The sequence below is a fragment of the Eupeodes corollae genome, chromosome 1 (assembly GCF_945859685.1).
Source record: "Eupeodes corollae chromosome 1, idEupCoro1.1, whole genome shotgun sequence".
Classification (NCBI taxonomy): Eukaryota; Metazoa; Arthropoda; class Insecta; order Diptera; family Syrphidae; genus Eupeodes; species Eupeodes corollae.
Window position 1 is genome coordinate 2384583 of NC_079147.1, and position 20905 is coordinate 2405487.

Below are 20905 nucleotides of genomic sequence, written 5' to 3' on the forward strand. Positions count from 1 at the left end.
TTCTGTATCTGCGTTATTGCTAAGAAAGTATTTTTTTTCCAAAATCGAACATCAGCATTTCGAATTCCAATTTTCATAATTTTTTGACATATTTGTTATTTAACTTTTTGACTTTAATGTGTTTTAATGGTCAAACAAAATTTAATATTTGTTATATTTAAAAGGCACAGGGACAGTTTTCAAAATGAGTACAAACAGTTGTTTTAAACATTGTTTAAATATTTGTGTGCTTAAACTTAATTGTCCAATTATTTCCTTAAACAAATTATACCATAATTTTATTAGTAAGGTTTTTACTTAGACCGTGTATTAATTGGCAACATTAGTTGTATATACATTAATTAAGAACCTATTTTGTATCTTAAGCTAAATATCAATACATGATTTTAAGACTTGCAAACAAAAATTTTATCTGTCAAAAATGACAGAAGAAAAAATGAGACTCAAAACTAATTTCCTATTAAAAATTTACCGACTTACCATATCAAAAAAATTTCATATACTTCTTGCAATCGTTTATAATCGTCTAAACACCCAATTTTTTATTTTCAAAAAATTGGATGACATTTTATGATGTTCCTTCCTTTTAAACAACATTAATCCATTTTTAATTATCATATTTTGAGAAGGAACAACAACAACAAAAATTTATAGAATTTTGAAAGAATTTAAAAACTACGAAAATCGAATTAAATAAGAAGTAACCATTAAGAAAATAATAAATTTCTTTTTCAATTTGACAGGGAACCTTTTTACACAAAACATTGGTGAGGTTCAGACGACACAAGGGACTTCAAAATTAGGCAAGTTTCTAGAATCTGATTGGCCAGCTGCCAAAAAATCACCTTCCAATTAAGGCAACTTTAATGGAAAGTTCACTGGAAAGTTAGTCAAGAAAAATCTCCCTATATTTGACTTAATGTCAAGAATACTTTTATCAAAATGACAGTTGATCATGTTTTTTTCATTCAACTGAAAGCTGAACTTTATTACTCTTTATTTATTTTCTGCAAAACTTCATTTAATGCTTTCTGTAAAAAGGTTCCTTGTCAATTTAGAAAAGAAATAATTAATATTTCGTTACAATACAAAATTCAAATCGTGATGAACTTGTAGCTAGTCTTAGAAGTGTTTTGTAGACAATTATTATTTTGGTACTTTTTGCACTATAAACTTGAAGTAAAGTTCTGAATTTGAAATTCATGACACTTGAAGAAATAACTAGTTGCTTCGTTCAAAATTTACGTTCAAAGAATGATGTTGACTGCAAATGAAGTCCGTTATGTTGTTTGAACCTGCCCATTAAATAGAATTGTACAGAAAATAAATAAATCATAGAGTAATAAGGTTTAGCTTTCAGCTGAATGAAAAAAACGTGATATATTATCATTTTGACATAAGCTGACTTGATAGTCTGGAAGATTTTTCTTGACTAACTTTCCAGTCAACTTTTCAATGAAGTTGCCTCAAATGGATAATTTGTTGGCAGCTGGCCAATCAGATACTAGAAGCTCGCCTTACTTTCAAGTCCCTTATATCGTCTGAACCCGAACGTTGATTTTTCTTCCAATTATCATTGACTTGGTTTTTCTATCTAAAAACGTTTATATAAGATTCATATTCGATTCATATTCGAATTCATATTCATAACGAAATCACGTCCTACGTTTTTGAATCTTCCAAAATATTAAACTGGACAACATTTTAAAATATTGACAAACTCAATCTAATGTCTTTCTAAAACTTTTGCATGTCTTTTCAATTATTAAAAAAAAATTTAATAATTACTTTTAAATATCATACCTAAACAATATGCCACCGAAACTTAATTCAATATACAAATGTATGTACCGTATCGGACAAAACATTTACAACTAGAAATAAAAGTAACCATTTCTTAAAAAAATTAAAACTTTATTCAGAAACATAACAACCGTCATATATTATATATTACAGCTGTGTATTCAAAGTTAATAGAAATATATAACACTCAAAAAAAAACTTTTACTAACTTAACGTTTACTCGTATTTGTATCAGATAACTTTAAATTTACCCGCTACAAAACAATTGCAACTTAAATTGAAAAATATAAACATTATAAAACAATCAATATTTAGTAGCAAATCCTTTGTGTTTGACAACTTCCTTGCATCTTTTTGGCGTGGATTCAATTAAATTTTGAATGATGTTTGGTGGAACTCTTTTGAAAAAATCGTACGCATTTCTAACATTTTCCCGATTAATTTTCCTTTTTACGATTTCCCAAAGGTTTTTAATCGGATTCAAGTCTGGTGACTGTGGTGGCCAATTCATAACAGTAATGTTATGTACATTTAGCCAGGTTTAATCTATTCTAGACGTGTGCTCTGGGTCGTTGTCCTATTTATTTATTTATTTATTTATCATCAAGCAGAGAGCTAACTCTTACAGACTAGGATTTACATAATTTTTTTAATTTATTAATAATATAGATAATATTTATATAAATGAGAAAAACAAAAACTCAACAATAATATAATAACAATTAACAAAAATATTAAGGTTCAGCTGATTGAATAGTTAATTCATTTAAAACATATGTTTTGAAGGTATCTCTTGAACAACTTTTAAAAATATCTATTTTATTACATATGTACAGCATTAGTTTCCCTGATGCAACGAATTGGCTCATTAAGTCCATAATTTGTGCGATGAAAATATTCATATAAAAGGTTAGATTCACGAACATTCCTCTGAGGAACACGAAGTTTTATAAGATTTAATAAATTAGGACATTTTATGTGTTACGTTAAAATATCTCTGATGAATATAACAGAGAAGCAAGTACGCCGACTTTCCAGAGTTTTAATATCGAATAGTGAGCACCTTGTTTTGTAGGTTGGCATATCAATTCGCCAATGTAGTTTAAAGATTAAATATCGAGTAAAGTTTCTTTGAACTTTTTTAATTCTATTACAGGAGTTTCTAAAAAAGGATTCCAAACCACACTAGAAAACTCCAACACAGAGCTTACCAGAGAATTAAAAAGTGACTCAAGAGAATATGGATCTTTGAACTCTCTTGTGTTTCTCTTTAAAAACCCGAGCATTTGATTAGGCTTGTTAACCGTATAGAATGTGTGGCAGGAATGAAAGTTTAAAGTCTAAAACGACTCCAAGGTCCTTTTTACATTCAACGCGTTCTAAATTTACATGATTAAGTTCATAATTGAATAGAATAGGGGTAGTATGTCTAAAACACGACATAACTTGACATTTAGAAACATTAAGATGGAGGAAATTAGACTGACACCATTCTGTTAATCTAAGTACATCTTCAAGAAGTAAATGACAATCAGATAGACATTTAATTCCACGATACAACTTAAGGTCATCGGCAAATAATTGACGGAAAATCGTTTATGAATAATAAAAATAACAATGGGCCCATATGACTTCCTTGAGGAACACCTGATGGGACATAAATATTTTCAGAATAATAGTCTTCAATTTTAACAATTTGAATCCTGTTGGAAAGGTAAGATTTTAACCAGCTCAGAAGTGTAGAGTGAAAACTGAGAGAATACAATTTATGCAGAAGCACCCTGTGGTTAACACGATCGAATGCTTTAGCAAAGTCAGTAAATATAATATCTGTTTGTATATGATCTTCAAATTTATTTATGATGTAATTAGTCATTAGAAACAGATTTGTTGTTCTTGATTTACCAGAAATAAAACCGTGTTGATATTCGGATATATAGTTACGTAATTGAAAAGATAACCTGTTGTAAACAATTTTTTCAAATAGTTTTGGCATTGCAGAACTCTTTGCTAATAGGCCGGTAATTGGTAATATCCTACTTAGATCCAGATTTAAAAACTGGGGTAAGAAATGATAGTTTCCAACTATCAAGAAATTTACCCTCGGATAGAGATGCATTGAAAATATCCGTAAGTGGTTTAGCCAGTGAACGAGCACATTTATGAAAAATAATAGGTGGAATCCCATCCGGACCCTCATTTTTACTTGCATCAAGCTCAAGCAACGCTTGTTCTACTTCGGATACATCCAAAATCATAGAACCTATATCAAAAACCTTAGAAACACTTGGTAGTTCCTGGTTTGAAAATAATTCCGAGGAGTAAACGGATTGGAAATATCTAGCAAAAAGGTTGCAAATTATTTGAACATCACTAGTTGTAGAATCATTGAATTTCATGCAGCTTGGATAACCAGTGGTCTTACGTTTAGAATTAATAAAGTTCCAGAAACATTTACTGTTATTCCTCATATTACATTCAATCGTAAACATGTAGGAATTATAACAAAATGTATTTAATATGTCAAATTCGCGTTGAATAGCCTTATATTTAGATCGAAGTTCAAGATTATTATAATTTTGTTTATATAATTTAAAAGCTTTATTCTTTCTATTTTTAAGATTAATTAATCTCTTATTAAACCATATAGGGTTTGAGCTCAATTTCGAGTATTTACTTGGAATAAATCGATGCATTGCTTCTTTGATGGCTGTCAGTAGATTTTTATTGGCGATTTCTAATTGAATTTTGCTATCAAATAAAAAAACAGAATCTCAATGAAAGTTAAGAAAATACTCATTCATTGCATCAAAGTTTGCTTTGTTGAAATTTGGAACATATGTATTATAAACATTATTTTTTTTAATATAATCATAAAAATGAAAGGTACCTTCTAACGCAACATGGTGTATAGAATTTTGTATAAGCGGAAAATCAGACTTTTCAATAACAATAAAAAATTCTTTATCCTGCTGGAAGTCCCAACGTAATGGCATTTCCCATTCTGCATATGGCAACATAACGTCCTCTAAAATATTTGTGTACAAATATTGGTCCAATATTCCATTGCAGCTGAAAAGCAAACCCCCATCATTACATTCCCACAGCCATGGTTAAGAGTTTTTATACAATAACGGGACTGAAATCTCTGGCCAGGTGGTTTTCTTACGTAATATATTCATAATTTCTGCTTGTCCCAGGAAAGATGTTCCTTTGCTAACTGCATTTTTTCTGATTTCGGAAAGTAATTAAAGGTTTTTTCGAGAGCGGATAGCAGCTCAAATCGGCAACTGCCAAACTACGAGATACCGTTCTTGAGCTAACATTTAATTGGAACTCTTGAACTCTTGAGGCAGATAAGAATGGATCTTTTTTGATTCTCCAAATGTATTAGGTGCCACTATTTAATAATTTTATATTGAAACCGATATCACTGCAGATGTGCTTAATGTTAATAAATTAAAGCAACAGACAAATGATAAATGCTAAATATTTTTTTTAAAGAAAATGCTATTTTCATTTCTAGTTGCAATTTTTTTGTCCGATACTGTATTTTCCGGAACGAAAATAATTGAAATAAGAGCATTTGTTTAAGAAAAACAAACATATAAATACTGCAACTTTTAAAATCCTTTATAAGATTCTGTCCAAGTTACTTCTGAAAAATTTAAATAAAATATTTTACCAATTTACAAAAATTATAAACATACTAAGGTATTAATTCTTTTTCATTTTATATAATTACATTATTTTTATAAACCATCCTTAAAGTATCCCATCATGCTAAATTGTATTAAAATCGTTAAATATCCAACCATCATTGAAAACACCTGAAGACATAGTTCACGATTCAATGGAAACAATCCATAAACATCGATTTTCAAAGCCTCTAAACGCATTTGTGCTAAGAATTGATAAACCTGTGAACAAATATTTTTTTTTTAAAAAATTTTAAGTAAACTCAATTAAAATAACTTACACACTTATCCCATCGTTCATCAAGTTGTGAGCCTAAGCTTTCCCAATCAAGGTGTTGGGGAATTTTCGATCTTTGAACCATCAAATCTACACAAAGGACTAGAGTAAGAAGATTCACAAACTGAACAGTTCGCTGGGCCAGAATGAACCACATAATTTTTCCGAATTTCATGTAATTCACAAAACAAACATGTATTCCTCTGATCACACAGATCAGGATAAAATTCACATTCAGGAGTATTATAAGCTGCAACATTGCATGAAATTTGGTGATTATTTTAAAAATATCCGAATAAATAACTGAACACTTTTCCAGTTCACCGCACAACTCATGTACCAACTGTTTCCTTCGACCGAATTTTGAGGGAGATTGTTCAAATCTTTTAATACGTTCCCCAAAGCCCACCATATACTTCCCTAGATTACAATACATCCTTGAAGCTGTTAGGAACACCAAACAAACTACATCCAGCGAGATTAAAGTTCCAATAACAAGCATGTAGCCTAGAATATTCTTCACGATAAAAGCTGGACTTTTTGATTCGAGAATATCTTTCAAATTGGGAGCATCCGTTACAAAAATTAAAGCAGAACTTATGACTCTTGTAATGACTATGAAATAGAATTCTGGGCCACATAATCCAAATTCCTTGGTTATAGTTGTTATACGGATCACAGTTCTTACGGTTCTATTAGCACATTCTAAAAATTGGTTTTGATGCTCTAGTTGAAATTTTATGAAGGCAGCAATGAAAATAACCTTGACTGAATATTGCAAAAAAGTTATTCCCTCGATGAAATTTGAAGTTTGGAACGCTTCTATATAAGCATAGGTCAGCAAAAACATGTAGCCGGAAGAACATATAGTCCAAAATGCAATGGAAAAGATCCAGGATTTGTGTGAATACTTCAAAATTCCACGATCCGTTACCGTAAAGAACACCATTCCCAATGCCTTTGCAAATACGTAAAACAATTTAAGGGCGAATATGGAAACAGTGTTTTTCCGAACGACCTCTCTTAGCATTTCGCAGAAATGAAATTGAACTTGGAAAACTGTTTCCTTGCAAACCCACGCCCACCTCGATTTCTCGATTGGAATTGATTTGTCAAAAATAATTCATTATCCAATTGCAACTCACTACAAGAGTAATTAATCTAATTGCTTATTAAATAAATTATTTTAACGCACATGTAATTGAATTGTTTTTGAGCTTACGAATGAAATTAATTAATTACGAAGAACTTACACATGTAGGTTTGCAATGACAAAGAAAATAGGACTACCTTAAAAGTCTATTTCTGTTCTGCTATTGGATACAGAGGAAAGCTTAATGAAACTTTATTATTTGCATTTCAAACAACTTAAATTTGAATTCGATACCTACGCATTTCTTAAGAAACGCAATTCAGTTCTGAATGCTATTAATATTTCTAAACTAGCGTAACTCAGAAACAGAAAATAGTGTAAATTAAATATAATTTAAAAATGATAAATACAGCTTTTGTTAAAAAATTATAAATTCATCATATTTGAGCTGTTTGCGAAAAGATTGTAATTATTTTTGTATTTCTAACTATTTTTTTTCTTTCGAATTTTAAAAAGTGTTTCAATATGAAACATGTTTGAAAAATCCTTATTAGTTGTCAGTCTTCACCTATGCAGAAGTTAAAGAAACACTAAATAAATCATGGTTTAACGGTTTTGCACAAGGTTAGGTTAGGTTAGGTTATAGTGGCTGTCCAAAATGGAAACGGACACACTTGGGCCAGTTTAATGGCCCATTGTGATACCACATGAATCTTGAAGCTTCCTCCTAAGCTCAATGGAACCAGTTTGAGTCCCTTACGAAACGTGAGAGGCTGATTATACCGATATGAATAAATCGTTAAAGAAGAATTCTCCTAGGTATTTCTTGAGTTTTTGAGCTCGAGCAGGGCATGTACAAAGAAGGTGAAGAACTGTTTCTTCCCCTTCCTCTTCCATACACCTTCTGCAAAAGTCATTTGAGAATACGCCCACCTATTATCGAGCTTATATGCGATCTGTTTAGAGAGAGCAAGCACCTTGAACGTTTTAAATCCAGTGTTGGCCAGATGTTTTTTGTGACTTGACACGTGGTGATGTTGTTTCACATGGTGCCTGCCCTCCTCACGGCGTCTTGCATTAGCAACAGTTTACAATTAGCGATTGGTATGCCAGTACTTGCCAAACGTGGTGGGATGGGCTGTACTGTACCATTCCTGGCAAGTTCATCTGCCTTACAAAGGTGAATATTAAACTGTTGTTCCATCTCCATTAGAGATGATCGACAGTTATATACTGTTATAGAGTTTGTAGAGACAGAGGGTGGTATGCGAAATGCATTGTCTCAGTCTCAAATCTCATTATTTTGAGCTTTTGCTAGCTTTCGTATGCAAAATTGTTTTGAGACAAATCTCACAAAAATGAGATCGATCTCATTTTATAGATCTATCTCATTTGAGATGTTTCCGTATGCAGAAAGAAAGCGTTGTCTCATTCAAATGAGCCAAAGCTCGTAAAATGTTGAGACTGGAAATTAGTTGTCTCAGGAATAACAATGGCTGAGTACATGAATATTTTTGCTCCTGTTGAGTCAACAGGAAATTATAAAATTCTTTATAGGTTTACCCAAACTCAAATTGAGGCCTTAACAGATTATTTTTTTCAAAGTAGTGATACTTTTCGGGGTGGTCGTTTATCTAATAAAACCAGAATGATGGTTTTTTTACGATTCGTTGCTGATCCTGGTTTCCAAAGCGGAATTGCCGAAGATTTCGGAATCGACCAAAGTTCGGTATCTAGGATCATCATCGAAGTTGGTGAAAAAAATTGTAAGGAAAAAAGAGGACTGGATTAAATTTCCGAATACGTTGGAGCAGACAGATGCCGAAAAAGTATTTTGGCTAAATAAGTATCAATTCCCATCCTGCATTGGAGCAATTGATTGCACTCACGTGCGCATTAAAAAGCCTATCCGTCACAGTGATGAATTTGTAAATAGAAAAGGTAGATAACACAAAGTTTGAGTGTTCTCAAAAATATAATTAATAATTCTCTTTATTTTGTGTTAGGTTTTCATTCAATAAATGTTCAAGCGACATGCAACGGAGCGGAACTGTTTACGAGTGTTGACATCTCTTGGCCAGGGTCGGTACATGATTCGAGAATCTTTAAAAATTCTGAAATTTACCAAACTCTCCTTGAAAGTTCATCAACTATACTCATTGGCGACGAGGGCTATGGAATTACTCCGTTTTTAATGACTCCGTACCGGAACCCTGTCAGTGCCGCTGAAGTTAACTTTAACAATATTCTAACGCAAGAAAGAGTTATTATTGAGAGAGTATTTGGCCAACTTAAACAAAAATTTCCTTGTCTGCAATATAAATTAAGAGTGGCAACACGCAACGCACCAAAGGTAATAATGTCGTGTTTTATTCTGCACAACATTTCAAAAGCATTCCAGGGTGGGGATGAAAATGAGGAAAACCAGATGGATGCTCCAATGGATATAGAAGAAGAAGAACATACCCCTCTCTTTCCCCCCAATGACACATCAAGGAGAGATTCTCTTCTCAGAATAGCTGGTCAGAGCAAAAGAAACAAAATTGCGAGGCTTTTGCTCAACCAAAACCGTTAGATTGTGCACATTTTTTTTTAAATAAAAACAAAAATAACATAAATATCAAGAGTTTTATTTATAAGATATGTATGTACATTATGTAATTGTTTCCCTTAAACATTTTCAAAAGAAATTTCATTTTCTTGTGTAACTTTATTTTCAAGGAGTTTTAATTTTTTGGTTAACACTAAATTTTGCTTCAGTAAAATTAGCCTCTGTAAATCAGTTAATGAAAGATCCCTCGTTTCCCCCGTCTCGTAGTTTGATAAAACTTCTATTTCATTATTAGCATGTCTTCTTTTCCGTGACGAATCCTTCAAAATTTTCGTTGCATTTGAAACGGAATTAGAGGATTCGTCTCTGCTTATGGCTACACTTTCTGCTCCTGTAATAAAATATTCATAATGAAAAATCAAACAATTATTATAAAAAACAATTGTATTTTACCTTCGAGCCTATTTAGCACCGGATTCGGATTTTCAGACCCACCATTGATTAAATCCCATAAATCCTTTTCCCATGACTTAAGTTTTATTTTTCTATTTCCCGTTTTATTGCGATCACATTTTTCTTTTATTCTTATTTTGATATTTGTAATTTTTTTTGAAATTTGATTTATTTCAATATTTTTGCCAAATTTTTTTTCAAACTCCGATTTGAATGCTATTAAAGCATTTTTTTTCTTTTTTTTTAGGTCAGGAGTTTGACTTTTTGTTTGACATTTTGAGACTGAGATAGTGAGATGAGACAAAGCTCTTGCATACCGAATTGAGCTTTGTCTCATTGCAAATGCTCTATCTCACAATCTCGAGCTCATTCTCAGAGCTCAATCTCATGAGACTGAGACAAAGCATTTCGCATACCACCCAGAGTCCGGAGTTTTGATAGCGATTGGCTATCTGAGAAAATACGGATATCAGATGTTGATATCACGTTTTCTTTAAGCCAGGATAAGACTTCCTTTATCGCCAAAAGTTCCACCTGGAACAAGGTACAATAATTAGTAAGGTGGAATGAGAAACTTGATTTCAGTCGTTCAGAGTACACACCTCCACCAACCGCTTCTTTTGCTTTTGACCCATCTGTGTAAAAATGGATTGACTCATCCTCCAAGAATGTCCTATCCTCCCAAAAAGTTCTGGGAGGTATTGAAATCTGGAAATTTCTGTCGAATTGCAGTTGAGAGATGGTGGAATGGATGTGCTTTGGAATTTATTCTAAATACCTAAGAATTACGAAGTGGCCAATGTTGTTGTTAGTCCACTGGGACGAAGCTTTGAGGCCAATAGCAGAGCTTGCAGCTATTTGTTTGCTAAATATGTCAAGAGGTGTTAGGTAGAGTAAGGTGTCCAGTGCCGCAGATGGGGTCATGTGAAACGATCCGCTTATACATAGGCAAGCTGAACGTTGGACTTTAATAAATAAAATAAATTGGGTGGCCCAACATTCCGTTTGAGAACTAGGGCCTAGTGACTGACAACTCTCAACCATTCCTGTGTGCGAATACTGTTTTCAGAGATGGAAGGGACCTACAGTTTTTAACCCGAATCCGAATGGCAAATATGAGAAAGCACTTTTCATGACAAGAACTACTCTTGGTGAATTTTTCAATTCCTCGCAAGAAGCAGTACCCGTAAAAAAAACTTTAGGTGTCATAGGCAGGGATCGAACCCAAGACCTCTCGCATGACAGTCCAACGCACTAACCATCATGCCACGGGTGCTACGTTGGACTTTTTTTAGCTAAAATCCTGTTTATACCTTTCTCTAAAGCAGTCTACCATACTGCCACACCGTACATTAAAATCGGTCTGATTGCCGATGTGTATAGCCAATGCGTGATTCTGGGTTGGAAGCCCCATTTATTACCAACAGCTTTTTTGCAAGAAAAGAGAGCTACAGTAGCATCCAGGCTATTTAGGATTTCATTCACCACTATGTTCCAGAGGTGAGGGGATAGAACACCACCTTGCGTTATCCCCCTACTAACGAATCGTCTACCGGAAGAGTTGCCCAGTTTTGAGTTGAATTTTGCAAAAACTAAATCAAAAAATGGTTTTAATGTAATTTTTGTGTTCTGATTTCAAATCACTTTTCAAAGCAAGGCTATCACATCAAGTTTTTGAATTATGTATGAAAAAGTAAACAAATATCGTGAAAAACGGGTATTCAATTTCATAAATTAAATTAAAAGCACATTTTCCGAAAACATGAAAGCATCCAAGGTTTTAAAAACCTTATATACCTTAACTAATGATAACTTTTGTAAACTAAGTGAAATACTTTGCAAAATCAACATAAAATGTGTAGTTAAGAAATATGTCTTCTTTTACTTTATTTATGGATTTTTAAATATTTTTGAAGAGATATGTATCATTACATAACTTGACCGAAACTAAATAAAATAATAAACGCAAACCAAATTGTAGCAATGGTCGCATTCACAAAGCTAGTGGCTACGTAGTCAAGGCTAAATCTAGCTACAAAAGTATTTGAAATTTCCCCTTCGACGTAGTGTAAAAAATTCGGCTACAAAGTTAATGGAGAATGGTTTGGACGTTTCACAATTCAAAATGAAATAAATCGTTCAGTAGCCACACTCTTTGTGACTGCGACCAATGTATTCAAGCAGTCGACTTTTCGTAATAAATGGGCAGGTTCAGGGAACATAAGGGACTTCATTTGTAGTCAACTTCATTCTTTGAACGTAAACTTTGACCAAGGCAATTAGTTAGTTTTTCAAGTGCCATGAATTTAAATTCAGAACTTTACTTCGCAAACCTCTGCTTTAAATTCATAGTACAGAAAGTACCAACAAAATTACTGTCTGAAAACACTCCTCAGGCAAGCTACAAGTTCACCACGATTTGTATTTTGTATTGTAAAGAAATATTAGTTATTTCTTTTCCAAATTGACAAGAAACCCTTTTACAGAAAGGTTTATATGAATTTGGGCAGAAAATAAATAAATAATAGAGTTATAAAGTTAAGCTTTCAATTGAATGAAAGAACATGATCTGATCTGAACAGTCATTTTCATAGAAGTAGACTTGACATAATAGTTAGGGAAATTTTTTTTGACTAACTTTCCAGTCAGCTTTCCATTAAAGTTGCCCTAATTGGAAGGTATTTTTTTGGCAGCTGGCCAATCAGATACTAGAAACTTGCCTAACTTTCAAGGCCCTTATGTCGTCTGCCCAATGTTTTTATCAAAAATAAAGTTTGGTATGTATCATAGTCCAAAAAGTCTCCGTGCAGCAACTTTCTCTTTAATCATTCCAGATAAAATATTTACTATAACAATATAGTAAAAACGGATTTTGAAAACCACAATCATAATTTTTTTTAAATTTGTTAAAAAAGTGAAGGTGGAAACTAACTTTTTTTCACTGTTACCACTTTGGTTTTTACCCTTATTCCTAGTAGGTACGTTTTTTTTCAAAAGAACAATAAAATAAGGTTGCTATACAGACTTTTTGGACGAAGTGTATGCACATAAATAATCTTGTTGGATGCCTTCCATATTTTACTAAGGAAACCAACTTTCTAAGAAAACTTTTTAAAACTGACTAAGAAGACTGTAGAAATATTAAATTTTCAACTAATTTATATGAGTAAACATCAGATAGAATTAAAGTAAGAACCCATTTCCTTAAAACAACAATTATTATTTTAATATGAATAACTAGAAAAAATTGGTCAATCTTTCAAAACAAAACGTATTCCAAAGAATTCCAAGAACAAAAATATTTTGAATTATTAATTGGCACAAAAAAGTAACTATTTCTTAGAATATTTATATCCGTCCAGTTCATAGTTCAATTATTTACAAATTAAAATATAATTTCTTAACAATTTCATTTTATTTATATCAAATTTGTTTTAAGTCTTTTTATATAGCATTTTCTTAATGGCTTTAAAGTTTCTTAAATCTATTAAGAGATTCATTTTCTCCATTTGTATGGCAAATAGCAATATGAAATATCCATAAGCTCTTAAAGGCTAAATTAAGTCAACATAATAATATAATTCTAAATCCTGTTAATCTTGTTGTAATAACTAGAAATACAACTTTTAAAAAATCAAAAGGTCTATTTACAATGTTTGTTTTGTTTGTTTTCAGAACAAATTGAAATTAAAGTAAATTCTTAAAAAAATACAAATAATCCAAAAGTTAACGTTAAGGTACAAAAGTCTTATAGGTTCCAAAGTTAATCCGAACTATGTTCATCACTGTCAACGGTTGGTATTTGATTTAACAATGAAACACGAGTTTCGGAATCGTCGTCATCGTCAAGATTGTCTTTGCCACATCGCTGCTCTTGCATTTCAATGTCAAGTGTACCGTGTTGTCTTTGAAATGAGATGAGGTATATCGCTAAGGAAAACGCTATAAAAATACCTCCAGCTGCTGCACAAAGTACCAATACCGTTGTGGTCTTGTCTTCGGATGAGTAGGATGAGGAGGAGGGTTCATCACCTACGCTACGAGTTGGCAAAGGTTTTCCTAGGCCTTCAGCAACAATTTCGTTGAGAGAACGACCAATGGAAGCAGGGGCTACTATTTCGTTAGACACCACAGACGAGGACTCGTCTCTCATAGTCTGTAAAGAGTCAACGTGTCGAGCATAGTCTGTTGTTGTTCCAGCATGATTTTTATCTATCGACGCAGTTGACGGATCATCGTATTTATGAACGTTAGATATTTCTGTGGATTTCTCAATTGTTTGGTCATAAAGTTTTGGATCGGGCAAGGAATCATCGGTGGGGTTTTTACGATCGTCATCCCTTTCGTTGGAAACCCTATTATCAGTTTTACTCGTCTGATCTTCTTGAACTTCTTCCGAGATTTCAGAATCATATCGGTTATGGGGTGGGGATTGAGTAGAACTCTCAATGTGTTCTTCCGAAAAACTAGCTTCAGTAGGATTAATTGAATTCGACACCGAGAGAAGATCTTTGTTTGGTCCGTTTGAAATTGTGTCATTGATAATCGTGGGCAAGGTTTCATTAGTTTGAAGAGAATCTGCGGGATTAACTTTGTCTGTAATATTTTCAATATGGTTGTTCTCCAGCGGAGTATTCATTGGGCCGTCGCTGATTCTTTCTGCGAACATTTCAGTGTTTGTAGGGATTACTATATCTGCGAAGGATGTTTCTGTTGTGAAGCTAAGTAGATTTGTATTCTTTTCTTTGAAAATGCCGTTTTCAATATTATTCGGCAGATCTTGTGGTGTTTCGTTTATCTCCACTGACAGGGCTTCTGTTGATGTTTCCATATCATTTGTCAAAATATTAGCTTGAAGGGATTTATTATCGTTTATTGCAGAACTAGAAGTGAAATTCAAAAGAGTTGAAGAATTTTCGGGTTGAGATTTGAATGATTTTACCAGTTCTGGTATACTATGGTCACTTATTACTAGTTTATTTTCTTGATGGGTAGGAGTCATTTTGGTATTATGATCCACAAAATTACTATCCTCTGTGATTTCCTTAACTTCGTCAAGAATTTTTCCATTCCCGACAACTTCAGGTTTTTCAGAGATTTTGTTCTCACTAACTTGCAATTCCTCCTTTTTTGTTATGTTTTGGTCTAACTCCGTATTGCCCAAAGTCTGATTTCCTGCATCTATGATTAAAGTCGAGGACGGTTCCAATTCTTTTTTTGGGCTATTGAGAACCATATTCACAACGGGGTCAAATTCAGTAGCTGTATCTGTTAAACCGATATCTGGAATCGATAATTTTTCAACGAATTCATCATCAACACCTGGTTTCTTCATTATCGTGTGTGTTTCCATATTGGATACCACTGTCACATCATCAGTAATCCCTCCGGTTGACTCGGTGACCGCTTCGATCTCGTCAACTAAATCTTCGCCCACAGCTTTGACTGTGTCATCTATGGCAATGTTAGTATTGGACTCAACTTTTGGCTCAGCATTAATTATTTCATTTAATGAACTCCCTGAGATAGATAGATCCTCGGCAGCTTGGTTTTCATCGGAATCTGATGATGAGACAGACGAGTTAGCAATGCCCGATTCTGAACTATCGGATTCAGATCCATGGACGCTATGCACTATTACTTCGTTGTCAGTTTCTATATTAGAACCTCGCAGTTGGCGAGCCCGACTAGGCTCATTTTCAAAATATATACTCAAATCGTGGTTGGAATGGCTAGTAGCTTGTTGGTGAATTCCAAAGCTTTCCGTTTGTGATTCGATTTCCGGGGTAGTTACTCTAGTTGAAAGTGTGCTGTCAATGAGGGATGTGCTTTCGTTTATTGGAATTAAGGTCGTCACTGTTTCTTCCAAAACTGGTAAAGGGGTGGTCTCAATCGGAACTATAATTTATTTAAAGAAACGAAAAAGTTGAATTAAAATTTCACAAAACAATTTCAAATAAACTTACTTGCATCCACAGATTCATGTAAGTTCTCCACCTTTGTTTCATTCGATTTTTCTTGGGTTGTTTCAAACTCTGGTGAGGATTCATCCTTTCCCAGATGGATTTCTGAACCCTCACTAAGAGCAGTGTCATTAGCCTTGTCATTAGGAATTGGTTTATCTATGGTGCGTTCTGCTTCATGTACTTCTTGAATATCATTTCCATTTTCATTAAGTTCTGAATCTATTAAATTCATTTGAATACCCGGATTTTCATTTTTATCGATGTCTGTTACATTGTCAATTTTATCAACATTTTGTGATGAGGATCCTTAAATTTAAAAAAAGAAGAAAAACTGTTAAAATACAAAGAAATCGAATTTCAAATAAAAATATAAATCGTTGAATTTCGTGTTCACTGGTTGTTGTCTGTGATAAAGATGTTTTCTAAGAAAATTCCCTCTAACGGAAGGGAAATTATATTGTTTGAAATTTAGTTAGTGATATATAAAAAACGTAGCATACTTTTAGGTTCATCAGCTTTCGAATATTATCTTCGAATGAAATTTTATTTAAGTTTGGAAATTATAGCAAAGTGAAATGGTAAACTCCTTACTCCAGAGATAAAAAAAAAGCTTTTGAAATGATGGGAAATTTTTTTCAGACTTAAAAGAAAACCCACGAGGTACCCTATTACGACGTTTTATTATTGAAAATCATATTGAATTTAAAATTAAGTTATGTAGCCCGGTTACACCAAGTTACCCTTCTGGAAAATCGTACCTAGACCTTTGTTTCGCCGATGCACGATGGCAAACTGAAACGGTTCACGATAAGAAAATGTCTGTATTACCATATGATAGTGATCATATGGCTATATTGATACCAACAACATTTATTGAAGACTCATCGCTTAGCTTTGCAACAAGACACGAAGTGCCTAAATTTAATTTCAGACTTACTGATTGGTGTCGATTTCAACGTTGCGCGTATGGGAATTGCCCTTCGTCGCCGAACATTTTTAGTAATAGAAATCTCTCTAACGAGAAGTGCGATTTATATATTAGGAGCCTTATGCATGTTGTTTTGGAAGCCATAAAGTCAACAGTTCAAGGGGTTATTAATACCCTTAACATAAAATAAAATAAAATAAAATAAAATAAAATAAAATAGGGAAGGATTAAAGAGGAGATACCCTTCCACATTGGCGTTAAAGTTTTTAATATCAAAATTATAGGGAAAAACAGAGCTGGATAAAGCATTCCACATTCTCGATGTGCGGTTGAAAAAAGAATCTCTATACTTGACAGTACGTCGGAAATTGAGCTCAAGGTTTAAATGATGTGCATTCCCGTGTATTTATAAAAATATCGGTAGAACAACGAAAGCCATGAAACATTGCGGCGGTGTACAAGTTACGTAATTGTTTCGGTTATAGTTCTATCGCCTATCATTTTCAAAGCTCTTTTTTGGATCCTGTCCAAAATACTTAAACTTGTTTTAGGGGCACCTGCCCAAATATGCGAATTATATTCAAGTTTTGGACGAATGAAAGCTTTTTACACGGAAAGAAGTGTAGAGCATTTATGACAATGCTATAATGGCCTGGAGACATATACTAAAGAAGTATCTGTAATATTGCTACATTGTCTTGCGAAAACTCTTTTAAGTATGGGATTATTTACTGGTACTGTATAGTACGACAATCTTTGCTTGTAACACATGGGCGCATAGTACGGTTGACGAGACAGCATTGCCTTCAAACCCTTTCTGTACCGGAGATGTCGCAATGCTACTAATTTTTCCCGCGATAATTTTTGACGTGATAATCTATACCCTTATTGGATAACTGTTAATAGTGCATGGGTATAACTACTGTATCGCTACATTTCTACAATAATGAGTGACATAAAGGACATAACAATAATGGATAGACTTTTCTGCTAGAAGCGTTGTACATGTCGCCAGTCAGTATGGGCCTGACTCCCATACTGGCATTGGCGTATTGGCTATAACTATTGTCCACGTTAATATTCTCATTATAGCCAAATTAACTATGCTTACAACTTTTGATCCAATGGAAATCTTCTAAGCCACTCATAGATAGTGTCATCGGGGGTGTGTAACGCTTTAACAACAGGAGAAAGCATTTAGTTTTCGAAGCATTGTATTCTACACGGTTTCTGACTCCCCATTGGATAATGCTGTCAAGATCAGAATTTAATGACTTATACGCTGCCGTTTAAGTTCCACATCCGAAGGACAAGCACGTGATTCTAAAAATGAATATGAAAAGCTGAGAGTGTCGGAGACAAAACGGAGCCCTGGAGCACACCAGCATTTATTTTGTGTATATGAGATTTGAACCCGTCCAATACTACTTGAATTGAACGGTCCGAAAGGTATTTTCTAACCCAATGAAGAAGGGATTCATCAATAGCAAATGCACGCATTTTCGATAAGAGAGCTTGATGCCAAACTCTATCAAATGCCTTTGAAATATCAAGTGCAATAATCTTACTTTCTCCAAAACGATGTAAATATTTGTTCCACTGTTCGATGATAAACCATGAGATCACCAGTGACCTATTCCTACGAAAGCCATACTGCCGGTCATTAAGAAGCATCCGTTCTTCAAGATATTTCTAAAGCTTATAATTAATCAGCGTTTCCATGACCTTGGAAAGAGTTGGTAAATGCTATTTGACGATAGTTAGAGGAGGAGGATGATTCGCCTTTTTTAGGGACAGGCTGTACAAATGCTGTTTTCCATCCGCTCGGAAAGAGACAAGTAGAGTCGGAAAGATGGAAAAGCTTACGCAGTGGTTTTGCCAGTGTTGAAGTGTTCTTCAATCTTCAAAACAATAGGGGGAATACTATCCGGGCCAGCATATTTGTGTATTTCAACGTCTTTCAGTACTCTTGCAACTGCATGAGTGCGAAAGAAGATTTGTCCCATAAAATCGTATACGCTCTCAAGAACAGGAGGACTAAAGACACTCTCTGGTAGCGTCGAATTAACAGCAAACTGTGCTGCAAGCAAATTGGCTTTATCAATCGAGCATACATAGGGAATGTCGTTTTGGACGAGCGTTGGAACCGAGAATGACGTGGTGTTTCGTATTCGTACATTTTTTACAAATGACCAGAAATTTTTACTACGAGTACCTTTTAGACATTGTAGTATTTTTTGCCTTAATTTCTGGTCATGTGAGTATTTAGTTGTCGAGGAGTATACATTTGTGCATATGTAATTTGTTTTCTTTTAAAATAATAAATGAATCATGTTCTTTGAGAATATTTCAATTTCTATTTTTTAGTTAAAACAAAAATACAAGTATTTATTTGATTTGTTTATGTTAATAAGCCCAGCCAGTTCCTAAAAAAATGTTTGTTTATAATCAAAGAAACCAGTTAATCCAATTAAAATGTTGGGACATAAATAGCTACATATGTACAACAAATACATGTTTATTTTGTAGTTAGATAAATTTAGATAAATTAAAGCATAACCTAAGCTAAAGTCTAAACAAAAAAAAATAATAAAATAAGTACATAATTAATTTATTCTTATACAAAACTACATAATGAAAGGTTTATTAATATTTTAGAAGATCAACAATTTTAAGTAAATATTATTTATAATATGTATATCAGCAGGGCTGTCGAGAGGAATTCTGGGCCCGGGACGGAAAAATATCGCCCCCCTCATGTACACCATTTTTTTTAATTCATGAATACTGATATGGTAGGTTCTAATTTCAATTACGAATAGCATGAAGTTGGTTGAAATTATCGGAAATAATATTTATTTTTTTTGAAAAGTGAACCGAAATAAGTCCAATTTCATAAACAGCTTTTATACATTTAACAGGATTTTAAACTGTAAAATGGGTTTTTAAAGTAAACAAGCTTTTAAACACCTTTTAAAACTAAATTACCATTTTTGGCTTATTAAATTTTAAAAGTGTCATTAACGAATGAATATAACAGATTGACAGCTGATGTTTTGTTTTGTAAAATTTGTATTCTTAATATTTTGAAATACAGAATGAATATGAAGGTAAACAAATTCAATTTCTATTTATAATATAATTTTTATGATATTAATTTTTAATTGGAATATTAGATAGGTCATCTTTGAAGAAGAACAACACATAGTTATTCGCCGTTGAAGAGTATTCCGCTTTCACAAGAATCCATTTTCACACTATGATGATATTGACTTCAAAATGAGGTTCCAACTTTAAAAAGCATCACTGAATCAGTTGTTGAGTTTGTTCGGTCATCATTTGGAGCATAAAACTAACCGAAATAAACCCGTCAGTGCATTAAATGAAGTGCTTATTACTTTACTTCTTGCCACAGGATCTTTTCAAATCAAATGTATTACACTTGCTAAAGATCGTCATGATATAATGAACGTTCACAACAAATTCTACGGCTTGGCTAGATTTCCGAAAGTTCTTGGTGCAGTCGATTGCACACACATTAGAATTGAGTTATCTGGTGGATCGGAAGCAGACATTTTTAGGAACAGAAAAGGATGGTTTTCAATTAACACTCAATGCGTATGCGACAGTAATTTAAAATTCATTGTAGTATTGCTGCGATTCTTGTCAAATATTTCAACATGTAATGCTTTCGTTTAGTAGTAGTACCCGTGGCATGATGGTTAGTGCGTTGGACTGTCATGCAAGGGGTCTTGCGTTCAATACCTGCCTGTGCCACCTTAATTTAAAAAAATAATTTTCGCGGGTACTGCCTCTTGCGAGGAATTGACAATTCCTTCAAGAGTAATTCTTGTCATGAAAAAGTGCTTTCTCAAATTAGCCGTTCGGATTCGGCCTTAAATTGTAGGTCCCTTCCATTCCTGACAACAGTACTCGCACACAGGAATGGTTGAGAGTTGTAAGTCACTAGGCCCTGGTTCACAAAGGACTGTTGCGCCACCCCATTTGATTTTTGAATGCTTTCGTTTTATCTCACACAATTCGCTTAATAGAAAGAAAAAGGGGTTTTATTTTTACAGGGTTGTGAAGAGCACTCTATTTTAACAAACTGAAAAAAATTTAAAGGCCTGATAAAA

At 33.4% G+C, this 20905-nt stretch overlaps 2 protein-coding genes and 1 pseudogene across 4 annotated transcripts in view; 1 reads left to right on the plus strand and 2 right to left on the minus strand.

The window, feature by feature from the left end:
- Positions 1-3839: 3839 nt before the first annotated feature.
- On the minus strand, positions 3840-4274 carry LOC129941651 (uncharacterized). Its single transcript, XM_056050343.1, has one exon. The coding sequence runs from the start codon at positions 4272-4274 to the stop codon at positions 3840-3842; it is 435 nt and encodes a 144-aa protein (XP_055906318.1).
- Positions 4275-8135: 3861 nt separating this feature from the next.
- On the plus strand, positions 8136-9446 carry LOC129941681 (putative nuclease HARBI1; annotated as a pseudogene).
- Positions 9447-13268: 3822 nt separating this feature from the next.
- Positions 13269-20905, minus strand: part of LOC129954027 (dentin sialophosphoprotein) — a 38294-nt gene continuing 30657 nt past the window's right edge. For all 3 annotated transcript variants that reach the window (XM_056067654.1, XM_056067655.1, XM_056067653.1), the window contains exons 2-3: positions 15842-16147; positions 13269-15773 (exon numbers count right to left, since the gene is read on the minus strand). In XM_056067654.1, the coding sequence (XP_055923629.1) occupies positions 13639-15773; positions 15842-16073 (2367 nt within the window). In that variant the 5' untranslated portion in view covers positions 16074-16147 and the 3' untranslated portion in view covers positions 13269-13638. The remainder of the gene's footprint in view (positions 15774-15841; positions 16148-20905) is intronic.